The sequence below is a fragment of the Urocampus carinirostris genome, chromosome 20, assembly GCF_059441175.1.
Source record: "Urocampus carinirostris isolate Australia breed hairy pipefish chromosome 20, RoL_Ucar_1.0, whole genome shotgun sequence".
Classification (NCBI taxonomy): domain Eukaryota; kingdom Metazoa; phylum Chordata; class Actinopteri; order Syngnathiformes; family Syngnathidae; genus Urocampus; species Urocampus carinirostris.
In genome coordinates, this window is record NC_142368.1 from 5,568,395 (window position 1) to 5,590,818 (window position 22,424).

The following is a 22,424-nucleotide window of genomic DNA, read 5'->3' on the forward strand; positions in this document are numbered from 1 at the left end:
TATTTTAAGCTTTTTTTCTACAAAATCACAATGACTTAGCACTGGTGAGCTATTTTCATATCAAGTCCACCACAACTGTCCTTAGGTCGCACCCTGGTGCCCGCAGACACCACTGTGAAGACCCCTGGCCTAGGAACACTTTAAAATCTGAAAATACACATTGAAACTGTAATATCAGGCTCGAACACTGGTCCGAAGCTGTAGCCTAGAAACGAATCTAGCTAAATAGCTAGTCCGTATCATCACCGTTTTATTGTGATCAGTGACAAAAAAACAAAACACTTAACGATGCTAACATAAAATTTATTAAAAAAAACCCCGACAGATTACAACTTTATTTTGGGATACACAAAGATGATTTGGCTAGCTAGTCAGTGCCATCACCGATTTATTGTGATCCGCGCCCCCCAAAACTTTTTACTATGCTAATGTAAAATTTAAAAAAAAAACGCTTGAATGATTACAATTATAATTTGGGATAAAACAAAGATGATTCGGCTAGCTAGAATAGAATAGAATAGAATAGAATATACCTTTATTGTCATTGCTACAAATGGGCTAACATATTGTGACAACGAAATTGGGCATGACACTCCAGTTTTACACATTCATAGTGAGGTATGAGCAAGAAGATAAAGGAACAGAGAAGATAATGTTATAAGACAAGGGGGATAAGGCTATAGTTATAATTTACATGGTATTTACACAAGAAATGTCGGCATGTGGGATGTTACATACAGGGTTGTCGTGATAACGTTGGTATCGTAACGGTTGTGCAATATTGCATTTGGTGCAAAGTCATCATAGTGCTAGCTAGCCAGCATCATCACAGTTTTATTGTGTTCTGCGACAAAAAAACGAAGAATGTTACGGTGCTAACATAAAATTTGAAAAACAACTTGAATGATTACAATTATAATTAGGAATAAAACGAATGATTCGGCAAGCAGGCTAGCTAGCTAGTCTGCACTATAGTTGTTTTATTGTGATCCGCGACAAAAATGCAAATAATGTTTCGATGCTAACAAAAAATTAAAACAAAAAGCTTGACATATTACATTTATAGTTTGGGAGAAAAACAAAGACTGTTTGGCTAGCTAGCTAGCTAGCTACTTAGCACCATCACCGTTTTATTGTGTTCTGCGACAAAAAAGCGAAGTATGTTAAGATGCTAACGCAATATGTTAAAAGAAGCTTGACGGATAAGAATTATATTTTGGGAAACAAAACAAAGACGATTTGGCTAGCTAGCTAGCTAGCTACTTAGCACCATCACCGTTTTATTGTGATCTGCGACAAGAAAGCAAAGAATGTTACGATTAAAAGAAGCTTGACAGATTACAATTATATTTTGAGAAAAAAAACAATGACGATTTGGCTAGCGAGCTAGCTAGCTAGTCAATACGCTCACCGTTTGATTCTGCTTCGCGACAACAATGTTTAATCGAAAAAAATCGTATATCGATTTAATTTTCCCCGTGGGGCCCCAACAGACAACCCACGATAAAGTGCCAAAACTATATATAGCCCCGGGCTCCTGGCGGTAAGTACACATGACGACCTTTATCTCCCGAAAGGGTGAAATCTCTGTGGGAACATCGCTCATGTCATTCCCACCAGTGAACGAGGCTCATGAATTTGGTGGGATGGGGGTTTTGGGGGAGACGTGACCGCAATCGGAGGCCATCGCTCTTCCGGCAGCGCCTTCGTTTTGGAGACGGAACCGTAAAGGATGACCGTGACGGGGGAGGGTATTTTTAGGCGGAGCTCATATTTCCACCGTCGTCACAGTTGGCAGCAGACCCCCGTGATACGGCAACCCCGCCTTAAGACGTTTTCACATTACGCTCTTGGTCATTTTCTCGTTTTTAATATTGGACACCTGCAAAGGAGATACCAGTTCCGACTGTTATGCACTGTTCACATCCCTGGCACTGTTGGTCCCTCATGTTGCTGTTCTTTGATATGCGCATCCTCAAAGAAAGATCTAGTGGGAGGGCTCTTAAAACAGACTTGGGATACCGGAGTTTTTTGTACATTCCTCTCCTTTTCTCCTTAAAAGTTCAACATTTATTGATGTCTTCCTTCATTATCTTAAGAGTCTCCCGAACTATTAACGTATCAGATGTGGAATACGATGCTTCTTCGGCACTTAATGAAAACAATCGCTTACAATCTCTCACAAACAATTCCAATTCTGCAGGTTGTGTGCATATGACAAGTCTCGAATTTGCCTATCGCTATTGGTCGACATCATATGAAATGCTGGCCTGCTATTAGTTTGACTCATGGCATAATGAAATGCAAGTATGCTATCGGCTGAACTACCCCCCACAATGCCTTTCTCTTCGTCAAAAATGCTTTGTAAAGACTGAGTTGGCAATACAATACTGTATTTTTGGGCTATGTTCCCAAGGCGTGGATTCTAAAGGTAGAACCATGGAAACGAAGCTTGAGATTATCAAGAAACACGAAGGCGGCGCATTAATAGCTACTCTTGGTAAGTGTCATGGCCATAAACAATTGGGGATCTATTCTCTACTTATATATAAAAAAAACAAAAAACAGCATGACAATCGGTGCAACTAAAAGGTTTTACATTCCATTTCATCAGTAATTATCCATCTCCCCCCTCTTGCATCAACCAGTTAGTCCACTTGACCAGCTTATATACGTATATAAATAGCAAGTATAAAAAGGAGGCAAATAACGCGAGGTAATCATCAAAGGCCATGACAATCATTGCAAGTGGAAGTTTGAAAATCTCTTAATTTGAATCTGCTGACTGCATCCACCTGATACTCCACTGTACCAGCCTTAAGTCACGTCACACCTAAAGATAAATTTAATTTTTCTTCTACATACATATACATCATCTGGTTTACCGTGCATTTGACTCATTTGACAAGTTAGCAAATTAGCATAGGCTTCTATCCCCCTACTATACGGCATATCGGCAATATGGTATCCTAGGGTCCAACTGTGTTTGATTTTTTTTCTACTTGATTTTTTAACCGATCGCATATCAACATTGATATTAATTAAACTATTCATTAGAATCTGTCCCATCAAACACGAAATTTGGAACCCTGCCCCACTGAGATAAACGGAGGGATGTCACTTAACTTCACTCAACCCTGAAAAGACCGAAATGTTAAGTATTGGTCCATCTAAATGCAGTGACTTGTGATGACACACAGTGACTTTTGAGTTTTTCCTTGCCCTCATGTAGGTTTTAGATCAGTGGGTGGTGTGATAAGAGTCTGTAGTTTACAATGGTCTGTGCAGCCCTTTGAGACTCCTTGTGTTTAAGGGCATCACAGATTGACTTGACTAGTTAAAATGTACCGTTGACCTGTATATGCGCCAAAAGCAGTAAACGAGCTGCACATTTTTGGTAGACTGCTTCGTGCCGCTTAAACACTTCCTGTTCGTCACGCTCATTTATTATGACAAGCGCCGTGCGAGCGCTAACATGGCAACATATGGAAGCGCTCGGCGGGAGGTCCGAGCTCCTTTTAGAGTTTTTTTCCCGACAATTCTCTCAGGATGAGGAGAGCATATGCCCAAACAACGTGACTCCCGACATGCGATTCCCACTCGGATGAGCACTCAGGCCACACAAAAAGCATCCAGGGGGATGCGTGATATCATTATGCTTCACCCAAGTTCTCGCTGCTGTTCTTACGTGACGGTCACGCGATTGCACGAGGAGCTCATTTTTGGCCGCGAATCACCACAGGAAGACCACACGAGATGAGGCACACTTCGTTAAGGCTACTGTCAATGCTAACTGTTAGCAGGAAACTCGAAACCTTGGTCAAACCCTAGTTTGAAACCATAGGAATACTTTAACACCTGAGTATCAGAAACTAAAATAAACCCCCAGTTCAAGGCCAGACCTTAGTTCGAAACCCTAACCAGAAATCTTAGAATCGCTTTAAAACCATGGTTTGAAGCCCAAAACCTTATTCAAAGCCCCAGCTGGAACCCTTGTAAATGCTCTCAAACCTAAGCGTCAAGCCAAAGCACTATCTTGAAACCCTCCCCAGAAACACTTTAAAACCTGAATATCAAGTCCAAGACCTAAGCCAAAACCCTAGCTTGAAACCATAGTAATACTTTAAAACCTGAGAATCAATGACAAACCCTAGTTTGAAACCCTAGCCAGAAATGCTAGAAACTAAAATGACCCCCTAGTATCCGGCTTAGACCTTAGTTCGAAATACTAGCCAGAAACCTTAGAAGCACTTTAAAACTTTGGTTTCAGAGCCCAAAACCTCGTTCGAAATCCAGCCAGAACCCCTGTAGAAGCTTTCAAACCCAAGTTTCAAGCCAAACCATCTTGAAATCCTTGCACACCTTAACACCTTAAAACCTGAACATCAGGCCAAAGACCTAGGTCAAAACCCTGGCTGGAAACCATAGTAACACTTTAAAACCTGAGTATCAAGGATAAACCCTAGTTTGAAACCCTAACCAGATATGCTATCAACTAAAATAAACCCCTAGTTCAAACCCAGACCTTAGTTCGAAACCCTAGCCAGAACCCCCGAAGATGCTTTCAAACCCAAGTTTCAGACCAAAGCACTATCTCGAAATCCTCCCCAGAGTATCAGGCCCAAGACCTAGGTCAAAACCCTAGATGGAAAGACTAGAAAAGAACGACATTCGGAAAAGTGAACAACAAGGAGAAAAGAAATGGAAAAGAGTATTTCTGGACAATGGAACAAATCAGGAAATTATTGAACGGTATGAAAAGGGGATGCGTACTTTTTATTTCGCCAAAATAGACGGCCGTAATACATCTAGGATCGCCACGATTATCAAACAGAAGGAAGCGCTAAAATGTACGGCTCCTTCCAAAGGCCTCTCGGTCATTTCGAAGAAAAGATTGCCTGTGAACGATGAGATGGAGAGGTTGTTACTTCTGTGAATTAAGGGAAAAGAAATTACCGAAATTACCGGATGCCAAAAACACTGCTGAGGACCAGTAAACAAAGAGGCTAGTTCAAAATTAAGAATATTTTTGTTATTTCCTTAATTCTTTGATTTTATACATTGTGTGCCTCTCGTTTTAAGTTTTTTGGGTGGTATTATAATTATTTTGTTTCATGTTCTCATGCTTTTTTATGATTTATTAAAAGAAAAAAAAATCATACTTTCGCATTTCGTGGAACGGATTAGCGTATTTACATTCAAAAGATAGATAGATACTTTATTCATCCCTGTAGGGAATTTCACACAAAGGCGCCTCTACTTACAAATTTTTCAGGTTACAAATCTTCTCCCGGAACGAATTAAGAGTACCGTATTTTCCGCACTATAAGGCGCACCGGGTTATAGGGCGCACCCCGGAAAATTAGTTTTTGGTCCTATATTTGACATACATAAGACGCACCGGATTATAAGGCGCTACAATGGGAACGTCGACAAAACAGTCAGATAGTTCAGTCCAACTTATTACCCCCTTAACATTCCGAAAGCTTGCAAAGACGCAAATACGTGTCGAGAATACGTGCGGATGCGGTGTCCGTACGATGTCACTCAAATGCATCGTTCCATCATCCGGAAGGTTAAAGTCTTGGGATTCAAGAAATGCCAACCATTCCTTAGTTTCTATTTTCTTTTTCGCTCGCAACTTTACTGTGCATATGACAATAAACACTTGGAATTGAGTTTAATTTAAAAATAGACACTCCATTCCATCCATTATCTGCACCTCTTATCACAGAAACATCGAGTTCAGTCTGAAACAAGATACAGGGAAAATATATAGCCAGAGTAGCTCACCAAAGTCGTTGTGTTCAATAATAATGTGCAGCCATGGTCCTCTTATATCCGTGAGTTTAGTAAATCCAGGAGAATAAAATATTTACAAATACAGAATAGTAAAAAAATGCTTTCTGTATGCCGTCAACCACGTGCTATACGCATTCATCTTTTTCGGCCAATTGCAGGCTTTGTTTTGCCGCTTCAGCCAATGCCAGCCTGTAAATGATAAAAAGGATCCGCCCCTTGACCTCCGAATAACTTTAGCCAATAGTGATCGATTCAACAGATGATTGACACATCTTTTTCGGCCAATTGCAGGCTTTGTTTTATAGCTTAAGCCTATGCCAGCCTGTAAATAATAAAAAGGATCCGCCCCTTGACCTCCAAATAACTTTAGCCAATAGTGATCGATTCAAATGATGATTGACACATTGGTTAGCCAATGAAACGCCGGTAAATAAATCCCAGCATACACCGCGGACTACTTCGTGTTCGGGGGGAAATCTAGTCGGCGGCTGCAAGTTAGATATTGATCCATAAATAAGGCGCACTGTATTATAAGGCGCATGGTCAGCTTTTGAAAAAAATTAAGACTTTTAGGTGCGCCTTATAGTGCGGAAAATACGGTACTTTTCTTAGAGAAACAAACAAAAAAAACATTCTGTAAGATTAATAAAATTGCTTGACAATTTCGAAGTATATCAAAGACTGAACCAAACGGAGCACAGAAGGTCATGTCATGTCATGTGCTTCGGCACCGCCACTAAATAACGTCACTTGTGCACGCGTGCAAAAAAGTGAGCAAACCCACTCGACTGCGAAGGAGGCGAAATTTGCTCGGCCACAAACGCTGTTTTTTCCCCTTTTTCTCTGGCGTCTGCGTGACGGTGTGATTGAGTGCGTGTCAGACGGAGAAAACATGAGCTAGCTAGCGGGGGAAGGGGTAGTAAAGAAGCGGGGTGGGGGCATGTCGCCCTGAGCCCCGACTGACAGGTTCGGCATGACTTCATGGGCAGAAATAGGAACACGGCGGGCTACAAGACTATTGCAGACCGAAAGACAGGTTTCTTCTCGAATAACTGGTCTAGAAATTATTTTATTATATATAAATATATACATACATTTGTATATGTAAACATACCAAGGAAACACCTTTCACTCTTATCAACGCAAACTGCAAGCAAATTATTAAAGACGGAATTTTTAGAAACACTTTAAAACCCTGGTTTCAGACCCAAACCCTAGTCGGAATAGATAGTAAAGCTTTGAAACCCCAGTTTCAGACCCTAGTTAAAACCCAAGCCAAACACCCTACGAAACGCTTCGAAAGACTGGTTTCAGGCCCAAATCCTAGTTGGAAACACTAGAAATGCTTTAAAAACCTGGTTTCAGGCCTAAACACTAGCCATAAACTCCAGAACTGCTTTAAATTGTTTGATCAGGGCCAAACCCTAGTTGGAAACCATACAAAAACTCTCAGACCCTAGTTTCAGGCCCAAACCCTAAAACCCTAGTTTTAAACTTAAAAACCTGGTTTCAGGCCTAAACTATGATTAAAAAACTAGCCAGAAACCCTAATAATAGTTTTAAAACCCTGGTTTCAAGCCCAAATCATTGTTAGGAAAGCCTAGAAAAAAGCCCAAACCCTAGCTGGAAACCCTACTACTGATTTGAAAACCTGGTTTAAAGCCCAAACAATTGTTTGGAAAGCCTAAAAACGATTTAAGATGCAAGTTTTAGGCCTTTTATCCAGTTCAAAAACCTAGCCGGAAAGCCAAGAAACACTTTGACACCCTGGTTTCAGGCCCAAACTCTAGTACGGAACCCTAGGTGAAAACCCTAGAAACACTGTAAAACACTGGTTCCAGGCCCAAACCCTATTTTAGAAAGACCCCAAAAAAGCTTTAAGATCCTTTTTTAAGGCCCAAATTCCAGTTCGAAACCCTAGAAACACTTTCTAACACTAATGTTAAGCCCAGACCCTAGTTCGAAACTTCAGCCGAAAATCCTAGAAACATTTAAACCCCTCGTATCAGGCCCAAACTCTTGTTGAAAACATTAACCAGAAACCCTACAAAAAAATTGACACTAGTACCAGCCCAGAACCACAATTCAAAACTCTAGCTGGATACCCTGGAATCAATCTAAAACCTTGGTTTCTGGCCAAAGCCCTGATTCAAAACCCTAGCCGAAAACCTTAAACACACTTTAAACAAAATGTATTAGGCCCAAACACAGGAAGTGCTTTAAAACGTTGCTTAAAGGACCAAACCCTAGTTCGAAACCCTCACCAGAAACCCTAGAAACACTTGAAAACCCTAGAAACACTTGAAAACCCGAGAATTAGTTCAAAACCCTAGCCCAGGACTCAGAGAAGTTTTAAAACCGTATTATCAGGCCAGAACCAAAGTTCAAAGCCCTAGCCGAAAACCTTAAACTCACTTTAAACAAGATGTATTAGGCCCAAACCCTAAAAGTGCTTTAAAACCTTGGTTTTAGCACCAAACCCTAGTCCGAAACCCTCACCAGAAACCATAGCAACACTTGAAAACCCTAATACTCGTTCAAAACCCTAGCACAGTACCCATGGAGACGCTTTAAAACCAAAACCAGGCCTAAACCAAAGTTCAAAGCCCTAGCCAAAATCCTTTAACCCACTTCAAACAAGATGTATTAGGCCCAAACCCTAAAAGTGCTTTAAAACCTTGATTTTAGGACCAAACCCTAGTTCAAGACCCTCACCAGCAACCATAGTAACACTTGAAAACCCTAATACTAGTTCAAAACCCTAGCCCAGGACCCATAGAGACACTATAAAACCGTAGTATCAGCCCTAAACCAAAGTTCAATACCCTTGCAGCAAACCCTTTCAAACCCTAGCTACAACTGTAGTTCTGGTTTCGTATCTAATACTCGTATCATCTCGGGGAAAAACGTTTTCTGTATATTCTAAGCTAGTAGATGCAGCAGCTAACCCGTCTTTAACCTGCTCCGGTTACAAAACGGCCACGGTCGAGCGGACGCGTCCGTCTGGCTGCACACATCAGGACCGAGCACGCTCTGGGACCACGCAGATGTCCGGCCAGTTCCACAGTTCACTGGCCTGCATCCGATCCGGCGCCCCCGCCTCCAAAACGGCAGGCGACTCGTACGTCTCCGCGTCGGCTATTACACTACGTGCTCTCGCTGACCCCGTTTTTATTCCGAGGTTTCACTATGGCACAAAATTCATTTTTTTGATTTTTACTTTATTGCATAGTGCACTCATTCAGGAAATTCTCTTTCGCTCGGCGGACACCGTGGCTGTTGACTCCGATTGGCCCTGGTCTTGGCTTTTGGACTCGCACAGCTTGTTTATTGACCTGACTCAGTCCTACAATGACAGCCCTGAAAGACACTTAAAACAGAGTTCCTACAGCTTAAGGTAATTTCAAGACTTTTAAAGACCTTTTAAAAGCCCTTTGAAATTCAAATTTTAAGATCAATTCGAGAACACAAAAGCACATTTCTTAGAGGCAATTTCAAACAAATGTTTTTTCTAAACCATATTTTAAATCCCATTTTGGTCCAGTCTAAAACTTTTCGTCTGAAAAACAAACATACCCGTCAACATCTCTGCACTATTGTTACTTACAGTGTTATTGTTTACAATATAATGGTACTGTGTACCTGACTTGTTAACCTGACTGCCCATCTTGCACATCTGGTTAGCGTCTCTTCTTGCACTATCGGCACTATGGTAAATAACACAATACAGCTTTATTTATATCTGTACACTGAAGGACACTGAGGGAAACTGTGGGAGTCAGATCCATCGACATTTCGTTCTGTATACACGTGTACTAGAATGACAATAAAGTAGATCTGAATCTGAATCTGAATCTGAACCTGTACGTTTTTGCCGTACAAAGTACGTCTATCATGCATTTTAAGACGTGTACGACGTAGAAGAAAATCTGTTCGGAAAAACGCAAATTACGATTCCGACCATCATGAAACGACAAATCAAGTCAAACAAGTTCGCCGCGGTATCCTCTATCTCGGTATCGTTTTTTTTTTTTTTTTTGTTGCAAACGAAGCGAGCGATTTGATGCTACTGTGCGCATGCGTCTGCCGCCTCGGATTTCGTGTGGTAGTTATGTAGTGAAAGGAAGTCCGTCTCTTTTTAGAGAACCGGCTTTTTCGGCTCAACTCATTAAAGAGAGCCGGCTCTCAAACGGCTCACTTGCTTTGATGCATTATATTACGAATTATTATGTTGTATAAAGAAGTTAAGAAAAAAGGAAGTATAAAAGGAGAAAATGAAAAAATACAGGTTTGTTGTTATCCCTTTAATTAGTATATCACCAACAATAATTGAATGCAGAAAATGAATAATTTGAATAAGAAAATGTATTATTCTACTTAATTATATTTGCATGTATTTTTTTCTTCTACAGTGAACGTCAAGCTACTTAATTTTTGATTTTTTTTATAATAAACCTCATTCATGTCGAGCAACTCAGTATCTCACAACAAAATGTATCATATATATTGGAACATTTTATATATTTTATATATAAAATGTTACAATATATATGATATAACGAAACACATGTACAATATAACATGTTAAACTACATAAATAAACACATTTGAAAAAAAAAATATGGTGTAAGATTTTTTGTATTATGTAAGGGAAAATACGACAGTTTGTAAGGGCATGGAGCCCTGGAGCTTGACAGGTATGTTAAGGTAATTTCAAGATCTTTTAAAAGTCTTTTCAAATTCAAATTTTAGGACCAATTCGAGAAAACAAAACCACATTAGAGGCAATTTTAAACAAATGTTTTTAAAAAAAAAACATTTTTTAAATCCCAATTTAGTCAAGTCTAAAACCTTTCGTCTGAAAAACATAAAACTATCTGAATTTTTAGACATGGAAAACCATAAAAAAAAGATGTTTACAGTACATCATGGATCCTTGGTCAAAACTGGCATGTAACTTCTAATTCCACATTAAAGACTTTCCAAAATTAGATTTAAGACATTTTAATGCCAATTAAGGCCCTATTTATAGAATAATGAATTTAATGTCTTTTAAGAATTTTCAAGGATCTGCGGGAAACCTGTAAAATAACAGTTTTACAAATATCAGAATGTAAATTTTAAATTTGATTTGATCTAGATTAAGACTCAGACTTGACTTGGACCTTCAAGACTCGGAATAGACTCCACCTTAAACTATTAAATTGTGTGTCTCACTTGGACTCAAACCGTTTGAACTTAGAATTTTGTGATTAATGTGCCTTAGACCTTTCTAACTGTGAGTTGTTTTGTACCAAACCTCGCCTTTGACTCAGACTTTGGTGACTGAGTTTACTTGACCTCAGACCTTTGGGACTCGGACCATTTGGGACTTTACTTAGACTCAGGAGTTTGAGACTGTGACTTGACTTCGATGGACACAAACCTTTCACTTTGGTGACTCGGATTCAAGAATTTTTTATTTAGACTTGACTAAGACTGATTCAACTTGGGTTCAGATTTTTGTGATTCGAACTTGGCTTGGACTAGAAGTTCTGGTTTCTATGATTCGAATTTGACGTGAACTCTAATCCTTTTGACCGACTCAACTTGGACTGTGTTTTGAACTTGACTTGGACTGTAGTTCAACATTTTACTTTGGAGACTCTAAATGTACTTGGACTCAAACCTTTTTGTTTCAGACTTGCCTTGGACTTGAAGCTCTGATTTTGTGACTCGGATTTGACTTGGAACCGAACCTTTTGGACTGACTCGACTGTGACTTACTTTTAGGACTTGAACTCGATTTGTACTAGAACATTTGTGACCCAGACCTTACTCGGACTCTGACTTGAAAAACTTTGACTTGGCTTGGACTCTTATGACTCCAACTTGCCAAACCCAAACTGAATCAAAACTTTTTAACTTGGGATCGACATGGATTCAAACCTTTGTTACTCAGACTTTATAAATCAAATCTTAACTTTTAACCATGACTGACTCGACTTTGACTCTGACCCTTGTGACTTGGACTCTAAACATTTGTAACTCAGGCTTGACCTGGGCAATCACGAGTCCGACTCGACAGACTCAAACTTTAGAATTCTAAATAGACGAACTCAAATCTTCTTAACCCAGTCTTGACTTAGACCTTTGCCCCAAATACTCTATTGTGACTCACAATAGTTAGATTCTGACTTTTGTTACCGCCATGAGAAACTCAATTTTTTTGTTACTCAGAATTGATTTGGACTTGTATATTTCTAACTGGGGCTTTACCAGGACCTTTGTGATTCCTGACTTTACTTGAACTTTAAAGTTTGACTTTGGTGACTTGGGGCTCAAACCTTTTAGACTCACACTTGACTTGGACCCATACCCTTGTGATTTCAAACTGATATGGGATTTCGGTACTCAGACTTGACTTAAAACTCAAACTTTGTCAGGACCAGAACAGGAAACAGGACCCACTCACGTAACGTTACTCAGAGTTTTATCGGGGAGAAGGGAAAGGAGCGCACACTCGATCCGGAGATCGTGGGACTTCTGTGGCGGTGTCGGGAACGGAAAGAAAAAAAATCGAAAACCAGGAGAGGAGAGTAGCCGTGGTCAAGATCAAACAGATGGTAGCGGGAGAAAAAACAAGAGCAAAAACACAGGACAGGAGAAAAAAAGCACTTGCTTTGTAAAAACGGAGATTTGCAGACGGACCAACAAAAGGGGGCTGACTGGACAGAGTTTAAACACTGACAGGGAGCCAATCCGTCAACAAGCTCCAGCTGGTGCCCACGGGCGGGGCCAATTGGGCGCCATGGCAACCGTGACAAACTTTAGACTTTTGGATTTCAGATTTGATTGCCCCCAATATTCCTGGGTGTCATTGACTTGGACTCAGACCTCTGTTACTTGGGTTCGACATTTCTGACTGGTTTGATTCGATTCTGTCCACATAATCGAAAACAATTTTCCTACCGTTGACGGTAAAGCTTATGTAGTATCTGACTATAACCAGACATGATGATGCCCTGCGTCATTTTTTCCAAAAGTGACGACAGCGATCCTTGCCCGTTCAATTACTCAAAACCAGAGTCTGCCAGGAGCCTGAATAGGACCTCCATTAGTCCTCGCGTCGACATTTAATTTCATAGCGGATCCTATCTGGCCAGGTGACAAAAGAGGACCATTAATTGTCTCTTTGGAAAGCGGCCAGCGACTGTAACGCGGCTGAAAAGGACACTTAATGCCTAGTTTTGCCTGATAAAAAAAAAAAGCCAGGCTAGCCATTAGCGGGAATAACAATAGCCCAGTACGACATTTGCAGTCCCCAGGCTAAACGAACGCGGTCAAAGGTATTACTTCACTCGCTTATGTCGGGACTCTCATAATAAGCTTTGTCTTTTCTATCTGGGTTTTTTTTCCTCAAATGCTAGAACAAATGATATCAGAACGAATATCAGAGGACAAAATTGCTTTGAGGCAGTGTGCGAATCCCCGTCGTCCAAAATGACCCCGTTTTACCTGCGATGTCTCTTTGTGTTTGGCAATTGAAGTTCAAAACTGCGAAGGGCTCGACGTCTCCTCGCCCTTTAGCTAGTTTTGCACAGTTTAGACAAAACGGTCGTCATTAGAATGGACCAACCTGGATATGACATGAATCTGATCTTAAGTGGGGATTGCAAAGTGATATTGCCGTATATATGGGAGATAGAAACCTATGGAAATAAGTTGTTAATGTCCCCAGGTACTGGACCCCATTAAAATAAGTATGACTGATGTGTAATGTATATAGATTAAATAGCATTACTAATAAATATCCAAGGAAAAAGGAAAATTAACTTTGGTGTGACGTGACGAGCTGGTCGAGTGGAGTAGCAGGTGGATGCAAGGGAGGGTGGGGATACTGCTACGGCGGATTGAAAATGAAAGGGATTTTAAACTTTCTACTTTTGAGAATGGCCATTGCCTTACAAAATGTCTTTAGTCCTTGTTTTAAATATTCTCCGCAACTTGGCGAGGGTAGCGATGCATGTGCATTCTTAATATTTCTTGATAATCGCAGACTTCATTTCGATGTTTATCATGTTTTTACTTTACCCTTTTACATCACTGAAAGCCTTGAGACCCAGCGCTAAAAATACAGTAAAAAGTTATTTTCATCGCTGACTCGCATCATCAAAGCACACGAAATTCTGATCTGAATGAAGAACGTGAAAGTTATTGTGGGAGGTAATTCAGCCAATAGCATATCATCATTTTGACGACGACGCAAACCAATAGCAGACCAGCATTTTATATGACGTTAACAAATAGCAGACAGGCATCTTCGAGCTGAATTTGTCATTCGCACCAATTGTATACCTAGTTTAACCATGCTAAATTATGACTTGTGGTCATCGTATAGTCGGGAAAAAAGTGGTTTGGTGGTTAGGATTTCACGCTCTCACTGCCACGACCCGGGTTAGATTCCTGTTGCATCCTATTCTTTGCGATCGTGTCCAGCAATATTGCTGACTGATGAAACATTGCACAAATACGGTCATAATTGGTTGTTGATGTCATAGGGAAAATGCCTTAAAGAATGACTCGAAAACATCTTACTCCACACCTAAAGATAAAAACGCCATAAGGCGGGGTCACCGTATCCTGGGGGTCTATTGTATACATGCTTGCTATCATCTGCAACCTTGGGCAAGAAACTAAAACTTGAACTTGATCCTGAAACTGAGTTCTTCTTGAGAAACGCAAGGGGTCGTTCAAGGATCCCCCGCCAGGTAAAGTAATGGCACCAGAAAACACACTAATGCCCTCTCCCGTCTCTAAGCGATGTCCACGCCTCGTTTCCGTCCGCCATCAGACGCGATCCGACAGGGTAGCGGAAAGAGAAAATTGCATATTATTTACCCCGCTGCCTCGAATATGCCACTTTTCCGCTACACACCAAACCAGGGCGTGCCGAAACCAATCGGATTGACGGCGATATCGCCACCCTGACACGTCTTTAAAAGTCGCGGGCGGATGCGGACCGTGAACGCGGCACGGAGGAAGCAGCCGCGTTTTGGGTTTTCCGGCAAAGAGGTCACGATACCGAGTCGCCTGTCGTCACGCTCGGATAGTTTCTTTTGTTTTTTACTCGGCAATTTTCTGTACCTTTGTCAAAATGTGACCCGGCGTTTGGCGTCTCAGGAATATGGGAACGACTTGTTCAGACAAGCGGAGAAATGTACGTTTTTTTTTTTCTTGCGACTCCGATCGGTGGTTTGGGTATAACTTGTCTGTTAAGGTTTTGACGAAAAATCGTGTATTTTATGGTATCGTTTCAGTGTTCTCGTTTGCCCGCGTCCCTGCGTCCTAGACGCATCATTTTTGCTGGGGACGCATAGTCTCATATCAACGTGCGCACCCGTGACGCAACTTTTTCGACACAAAATTGTCATTATTACCCGATTACTTTTATTTTTAACAAAAAATTACCGCACTCCAAACTTTTCGTCAGGCAGATCCGCCGTTGTTGTTTTGGTCTCGCGGTTCGAGTTTTCGTCTGCACGACGATCTCGGCAAGCGAGATCTTGTTGCTTCAATATTAGGTCATTGTTGTGGTGGTTGTCGTCGAGGGAAGGTGAAAATCAACACAGATTTGGTGATTTCTTCTGTCTCGGTAATAAGTCGAAACATAATGCAGAAAGTGATAACAACGGCAATAATTCCGGCATGAAAAAATGGAGGAGAAATTCTTCGGAAGATCGCTAGGAAAACACGAGAGGCTAGGAAAACACGTGTGTTGAAGCGAACGACTCGACGAAAGAAAATAAACAAAATAATACTCCTAAGCAAGATAAGGACTTTTCTGCCAAAATGGACTTAATTTTATTCCTGGTTACGCTATGAGGAGGATGATAATGGATTGGACCTTGAGAAGGCATTACAACTGTGGCGTGACAGCAAACCACGAAGAATCTATGAAAAAATCTGATATTGTGAACTGAAAAATCTGCAGCGATAACTGCTTTGTATTACCAATTAACTGTGATGATTAAAACTGAATGAAAATATAGATTAATAGAATTATTTCAGCAATATTATTTTGCATTATGTACAACATTGTTGTGAACTGAAAAATCTTGAAGTGATAACTGATTTGTATTACCAATAAACTGTGATGATTAAAACTGAATGAATATATAGATTTGTATGATATATGATTTACAATTTCAACCGCAATAACACTAAATTTTGGGGACCCATAGATCTCTGTTGGGACCCATACATTTTTGATTGATGAGGGAACCATCACTTTTCACAGGTAAAATGAACATTGTCGTTTTAGAAATGGACACCGATCAAAAGTTTTGGGCTGGTGATCAAGTCATGTTTATTCGTATAGCCCAACGGGGAAGGAGATGAGATTGGTCCGGAAGATTGATTTCATAAGTCAAATGAAGAAAATTTGGGCTGATAATTGGCCAACAAATACATCAGTGTAATCTAAGTATTTATTTCTGTATATATATTTTTAAATGTTCTCTTGGTGTAATTGGATTTTCTTTTTTATTAGTTTTTTTTTGGGGGGGGCAAGTTATTACTTTTTTTAAACACATCTGATAAAATATTTTTTGTGAAAAAAAATGAAACCCCAAATAATCAAAATTATTTGTTAATTATTTTTCTTTCTTTACCGTTTTTCTAAATGCATTGATGTTTAACAACGATAATAATAAATGTTTATTCAAAACAAAAAATGCAACCCTGATAATCCGTTTCAGACAAAAAAGAGGAATCAACAATAAAAATGGGGTATTTATTATTCTTTTTAAAATTGTAATTAAATAAAAAGTGCTTAGTAGTGCTCAGTGTTTGAAATAACGTCTGCCAGGACGCCCGGGGAGTGCATCTTTTACGACGGGCGTACAACTTACAAAACACGTTTACTTTATTCCGATTCCGAAATCTTTGTCCGAATTGTAAATTTCGGAATTTTGTTTGGCAATTTGCATACTCGGCAGCCAATCAGAAGCCTGCGTTGAATAACTTAGCGCTATTAGGTCGTGCGTTTGAATATCATTTCCCAAAGTAGACGCACAGAGAAAGCAAGAAAAATGGAGGAGTGGTTAGGAATCGAGCCAAAACCTCAGCCCCAGAAGAAATATTCAAAAGAAGCTAACAAAATTTATGACGCTACAAAATGTAAACGTACATTAAAAGCATCGTTGAAAGAGGAGTTCACGTGGCTTGTAGCAGACGACGCAACGCAAACATTGCATGAATGAATTTGAGGAAATACAGGTACATACTGATGGCAGTTGGAAAACAGCCATGTGATATACATACAATGAATGTGATAAGCAGGTTTATAATAAACTTAATTTTGAGGTGTTGTTCTGTTATATATTCTGATTATCAATCCTTAATACTTTGCAACAATGTTTTTTTTTTTTTTTTTTTTTTTTTTTTGCGATTAGTCGTCTTATTGTGTTTCAAGTTGTGAAAAATGGGGCAGGCAACTTTTCAGAGTTGTTTGCCCTGGTGTCCGGTCACTTTTTGTCATGAGTTTCAGACACTGCGAGTACTAATCAGTTAAAGACCAAAAGAAGGTATGACAAAAATCTAAAGAATTCATTTATTCTTATTATTTCATTTTAATTGAATGTATAACTTTTTTTTAAAGAAATGTGATATACAAAGCAAAACAGAACAGTGCATCCCTAATACCCAGACAAAAGACTTTGACTGCATGAAATATGTATTTTATTTGGAATTTAATTCATCTCATTAGCTGCACCGCTAGGGTCAGTAGGGTCGCGGGGGTGCTGGAGCCCATCCCAGCTGGCTTCAGGCAGCGGACACCCTGAACTGGTTGCCAACCAGTCGCAGGGCACACAGAGACAGACAACTCACTCGCTCATTTACACCTAGGGACAATTTAAATCAGCCAATTAACCTGACATGCATTTGGAATGTATTAATTATATTTTATTATTCGTCTAGTTTAAATTAATGCAATGATAAATATTCAATTAAAACAAAAAAAGTGCATTCTAATAATCAAAATAGGGTTTGATTTAGTATTGTTTTGTATTGTTTTGATTCTTACATAGTTTTCCCTTTATTATTTTTCAATAAAATCTAAAAATAATCAAAATAATCTTCTATAATATATTTTTTTTACATTTATTTACTTATTTAAAGGGAAAAAAAAAGTGAGACCGAACTATGCAACGACTCAAACGGCTATATCTTCCGTTTAAGACGACACCGAGCGAGGCTAAACGCCAGTCGATTCCTGTAATTCCATAAAACGTCGACACGGCTCACATCAGAGCATCTCTGGCTAGCACCCCGGCTAAACGCTTTAGCGCGCTTGACGCTAATGCGAAAGGACCGCGGATCAAAGACGCGGCGCGAAACGTCCAATCAGGAGTAATGATGTCCGCGGAGGAATATCGATCCCGGACGTCGGATTTTGACCCGCGGTTGATATCCGTTCGGGAAGTTTTGACAAAGACGAACCCGAGCGCGCGCTCTCCTGATATCCGTTTCGCGAATTTCCGATCCTTCTCACCTGGACCCTGGAGGCGGGATCCCGTTTGATCCACTTGATGACGGTCTCGTAGACCAGTTCTTCGGCTTTGGTGTTGAGGCTGTCGTTGGACAGGTAGGACACCAGGTCGTCCTTGGACGCGCTCAGAATCTCTCCCTGTCCGGCCACCTGAATGAAAAAAATAAAAAAACAGTGGGTGGAACTTAAGGGGTCTGTTCTTATTTCTTCCTGCGACATAAAAGGGTCCTTCATTTTGCAAGACCGAGTAGGCAAATACGATTTAAAGCCCCAGTATGTAATATTTGACCACTAGATGGCACTGTTGTCCAACGCGAACGAAAACACACAGCAAGCAGAAAGATGCCAAACAAACATGGCGGTGACTACTGGGTGGGATTCCATTGGTATGATAGTTCATCTAGTATTCAAATCGTTGTTTTTGTTAACTGAATTAAACATTTTGAACCACTAGGAGGCGCTACATATTACACACTGACCTGCTAACAGGGTTAGGAACACCTTTTTATGGCCAAATTCAAGCGCTTTTTAAGGACTTTCAGAGACAATGGGCTAATTTCCCCTGTACCATTATAAGAAATCTGGTGCGAATCTCGTAATTTTTAGGGCCACGAATATATATGTGATTTATATTTGCAAATTTTTAGATCTTGAGTAAATTGTGAATATATTGGGATTTTAATACATTTGTCATTTGTTTTCACGTAGGCTTTGGGTAAATATGACAGTAATATGTAGTTTACAAGTCTTCCCACTGGGAAACTGGGAATGCAAAGCCACCTGAAAGCAGTGTTGGCGTCATTTTTAGGCAGACTTAAGAAATGCTCAAAACATCAAGCATTTACAAGCACTCCAATCAAAACTCAAGCGCTTATCAATCCAACATTAAAATCCAAGCATTTCGAAGGATTTCAAGCACCCATACAAACCCCGCTTTAAAGAAAAATGGTAAGCAAACTTGTTTTTGATCTAGTTCAAACACTTCTTGTTAGAAATTCTCTGGTCAGAAGTTCTAGTTCCTGGACTCACCTCGGGGAAGTTCTGCAGCGCGAAGGCTTTGGCCATGTTGTGTAGCTCGGTGCAAGTCATGGCCTCCGCCATGGCTAGGACTCCCAGGCAGTTCGCTGCCGTCAGCTGTTTCTCTGCAGGAACAAAAGATTCGGGATTTCAAAACACAGCTAAAAAAAACATCGGAGAAGGACTCCAAAGAGGCCATTGATCCGACGACGAAGAAGAAGAAATCAGAAGCGCCGCGAGGGGAGAACACAGACGGATTGATTGGATCGATGGCGAGATGGCGGACGTAGAAGATGATGTCGGGGGATTGTGTCACAGCTTATCTGCTTTCTAGCTACCTCCCCGCGTCTAATAACTCCAAAGGCCCCTAGGGACAAACAAACGGGGCGGGAATCGATCGCCGGGAGTAGGATTAGGGTTTAGCAAGTTAAAAGAGGTCTGTCTCTGAAACGACCAGCAGGGGGCGAGCTGGCAACCTCTCGAATCCTCCGCGGCAGGGGTCGTCAAATTACAGCCTGTGGGTTGGATCAGGCCCGCCAATTGATTCATTCCAGCCCGTGAGACAAAGCTGAGAGACCCTATCGCGTCAAACAATGACCTGCAGTTTTAAAGACGTCCACCGGATGTCACCAAAGGTAAGCGCTACTCCCAAAGCTGTATTTGCGGACTTCCATTTATTAACCAAAAAACGTTTTGTAAGATCTTAAGCTCAAGCCTGACCCAAACCCTACCTGTAATTTGGGTCAGGGTTAAAATTTCAATCATTATGTTCGGGTTTGGGACGGGCTCTTGCTGACTTTTCTTCAAAGAATGATCCATTCGTCATTGCTCCTTGATTCTTTCTCTTTGTGTTGCGCGATGTAGGATCCACGCAAACAGGAGATAATACTTCAGTTGCGTGCAACTACGTCTGATTGAGACTAGGGTGCGCGAGATGTGATTTTGCCACCTTGCCCCACCGCGGTTACAGTTATCTGGGTCCGCCGGCGGCACTCGGGAGCTCAGAGAAGGAAAGGGGGTAGTAGGGGGACGAAGGGCTCTCGTGCCTGTCTTTAGTAACGACATCTAAGTAAAAAAAACCCGACTGTATAAACACAAGAACAATGACTGATGGATAATTAAAAAGTATGTGAGAGAGCAGAAGTAGTCGTTGGGCTTGGTCTTCCAAATTAGGTTAATTGGTGGGGCTTGGGCTGGGGTGGGCTTTAAAACCTGCGGGCCCAGGTCAGGTCGCGCTTAGGCCTGATCTTACCTCTATATTTGAGTATCTCGAGTCTCTAGCTCATTTCTGTTGAAGGATTTTATACATTTGACTATAAAGGATTTTGTACAATCAAATACAAATTACATTTAAATCCAAAAGATATTCACTGGCTGAGCTGTGGGGCGAGGTCAATGCAACCTAGTTGAGAATGATGTTTACAGGAACAGCGGGGAACTGGGACAAAGGGCTGATAAGATAATAAGCACTTCTTGACGCAGAGGGGCCCGGGTGACGTAGAAACGCTCGGGGATGTTTTGACCATTTCAGACATCGAGGCCAGGGGGCTTTCCTGGCACGCCCATGGGAGGAGCCGGCACACCAGCTTGCGGAGAGACGTGGGTCGAGAAGGAAAAAAAAAGATTGACGGAGACTCGAGCGACACTAAATTATTTACGAAATCAAATCTGCCCCCGGGTGGAAATGCCGGTCGCTTGTTGATTTTTCCATCAAGAAACGAGCGCGCATTGTTAGGAGAATGCAGGTTGAGTTTGGTTAATGGAGTCAAATAACTAATTTGCACAATTTGGTAAACGGTACATTTTAATATTAAATTCCTAACACTATCAAAAGTCATTACTTTTTAAATAAATATAACCAAATGTTCCTTCCCCCTACTAGAGGGCAGCAAAGGTGTAAAAAGCGTTTATGTTAAAGACAATTCATTGCAGTATTTTCTCAGTTTTTTTCCCCACAAAGGAAGTCTTTGGGCTTGGTCTTTCAAAGACAATTAAAAAACAAAAACAAATCAAATGTGATCCGATCTTTGTAAAAAAAAAAAAATCAGGTCTCCATATTTCAATAGCGTGCAAACAATAAGGGTAGGGGGAGGAATGAGTAACTCAACAGTTGCATGTAAACCCCAAAACAGCGTCAACCAAACCCAAACATGTATAGGCTTCCATTTTATAATGAAGATAGCATGCACACAATGATAGAAAGGGGGAGGAACAAGCAACTGAACCCTCCACCTAAAAAGTCTCAAACAGCAATGCAATTTTATTTACAACGTGGGAAAAAAAATGGAGACCGATTCAAGGTAGCTTACGGAGAAAATTCCTCTAAATTCTCGACCACAGTTTTTTAAACTATACTCTGCCAACTACTGGCCAGGCATGCACACTGCAGTGCGTCTTCCTGACTTCAGCCCACCACCTTTCGATGTTTTGCTTTTTCCCGACAAATAGCTTTCAGGAAAATGTGAATCGACATCCCAAACAAAGGTAAAAGTAGGTTGACAAGAAGAGAAAACATTTGACTTTACTCTCTCAAGGACAAACACTCGTACCTGAACCCCCCCCCCCCCCCCCCCTTACCTCTTCTCTCTAATGTGCTAAAATGTCATGAATCTTGTCGAGGCGGAATGAATTGACGTCCCGGAGGAAATGAAGTCTACAAATTGTTTTCGTGTTTGCGTTTTTCTGTTGTGTGTGGCCCAGATCGAGGGAAAACAAATCAATGTTTTTTTTTTTGTTTTTTTTTATCGTTTTCTCCGCTCGCTGACCTTTTTTGTCGGCATACGTTGGCCGTACCCCAAACAACTCACGGGATGGAATGCAAATACTGACATTTCAGATGCTCTCTTTTTTCATTATCAGGGCGACCTGGCAAAGACTTTTGCAAACTTTCTCCTCTAAAACTCAGCTTGAAACTGTTCGGTGCTGTTCATTGGTATGGACATCGTCCCCGCCTTATGGCATTTCCACTTTACAGTGTGGAATAGCTCGTCTTTTCAGGCCCTTTTAACGGCAATTTCCCCACTATGCAACATCAAAACAAACTATTTTGCTTTGCTGAGGTTGTGCTTATGAT

General features: G+C 40.8%; 1 protein-coding gene across 1 annotated transcript in view; it reads right to left on the bottom strand.

The window, feature by feature from the left end:
- Positions 1-22,424, bottom strand: part of klhl29 (kelch-like family member 29) — a 310,192-nt gene that overhangs the window by 66,621 nt on the left and 221,147 nt on the right. The window contains exons 8-9 of the mRNA XM_088324855.1: positions 19,364-19,476; positions 18,338-18,484 (exon numbers count right to left, since the gene is read on the bottom strand). Of these exons, the coding sequence (XP_088180981.1) occupies positions 18,338-18,484; positions 19,364-19,476 (260 nt within the window). The remainder of the gene's footprint in view (positions 1-18,337; positions 18,485-19,363; positions 19,477-22,424) is intronic.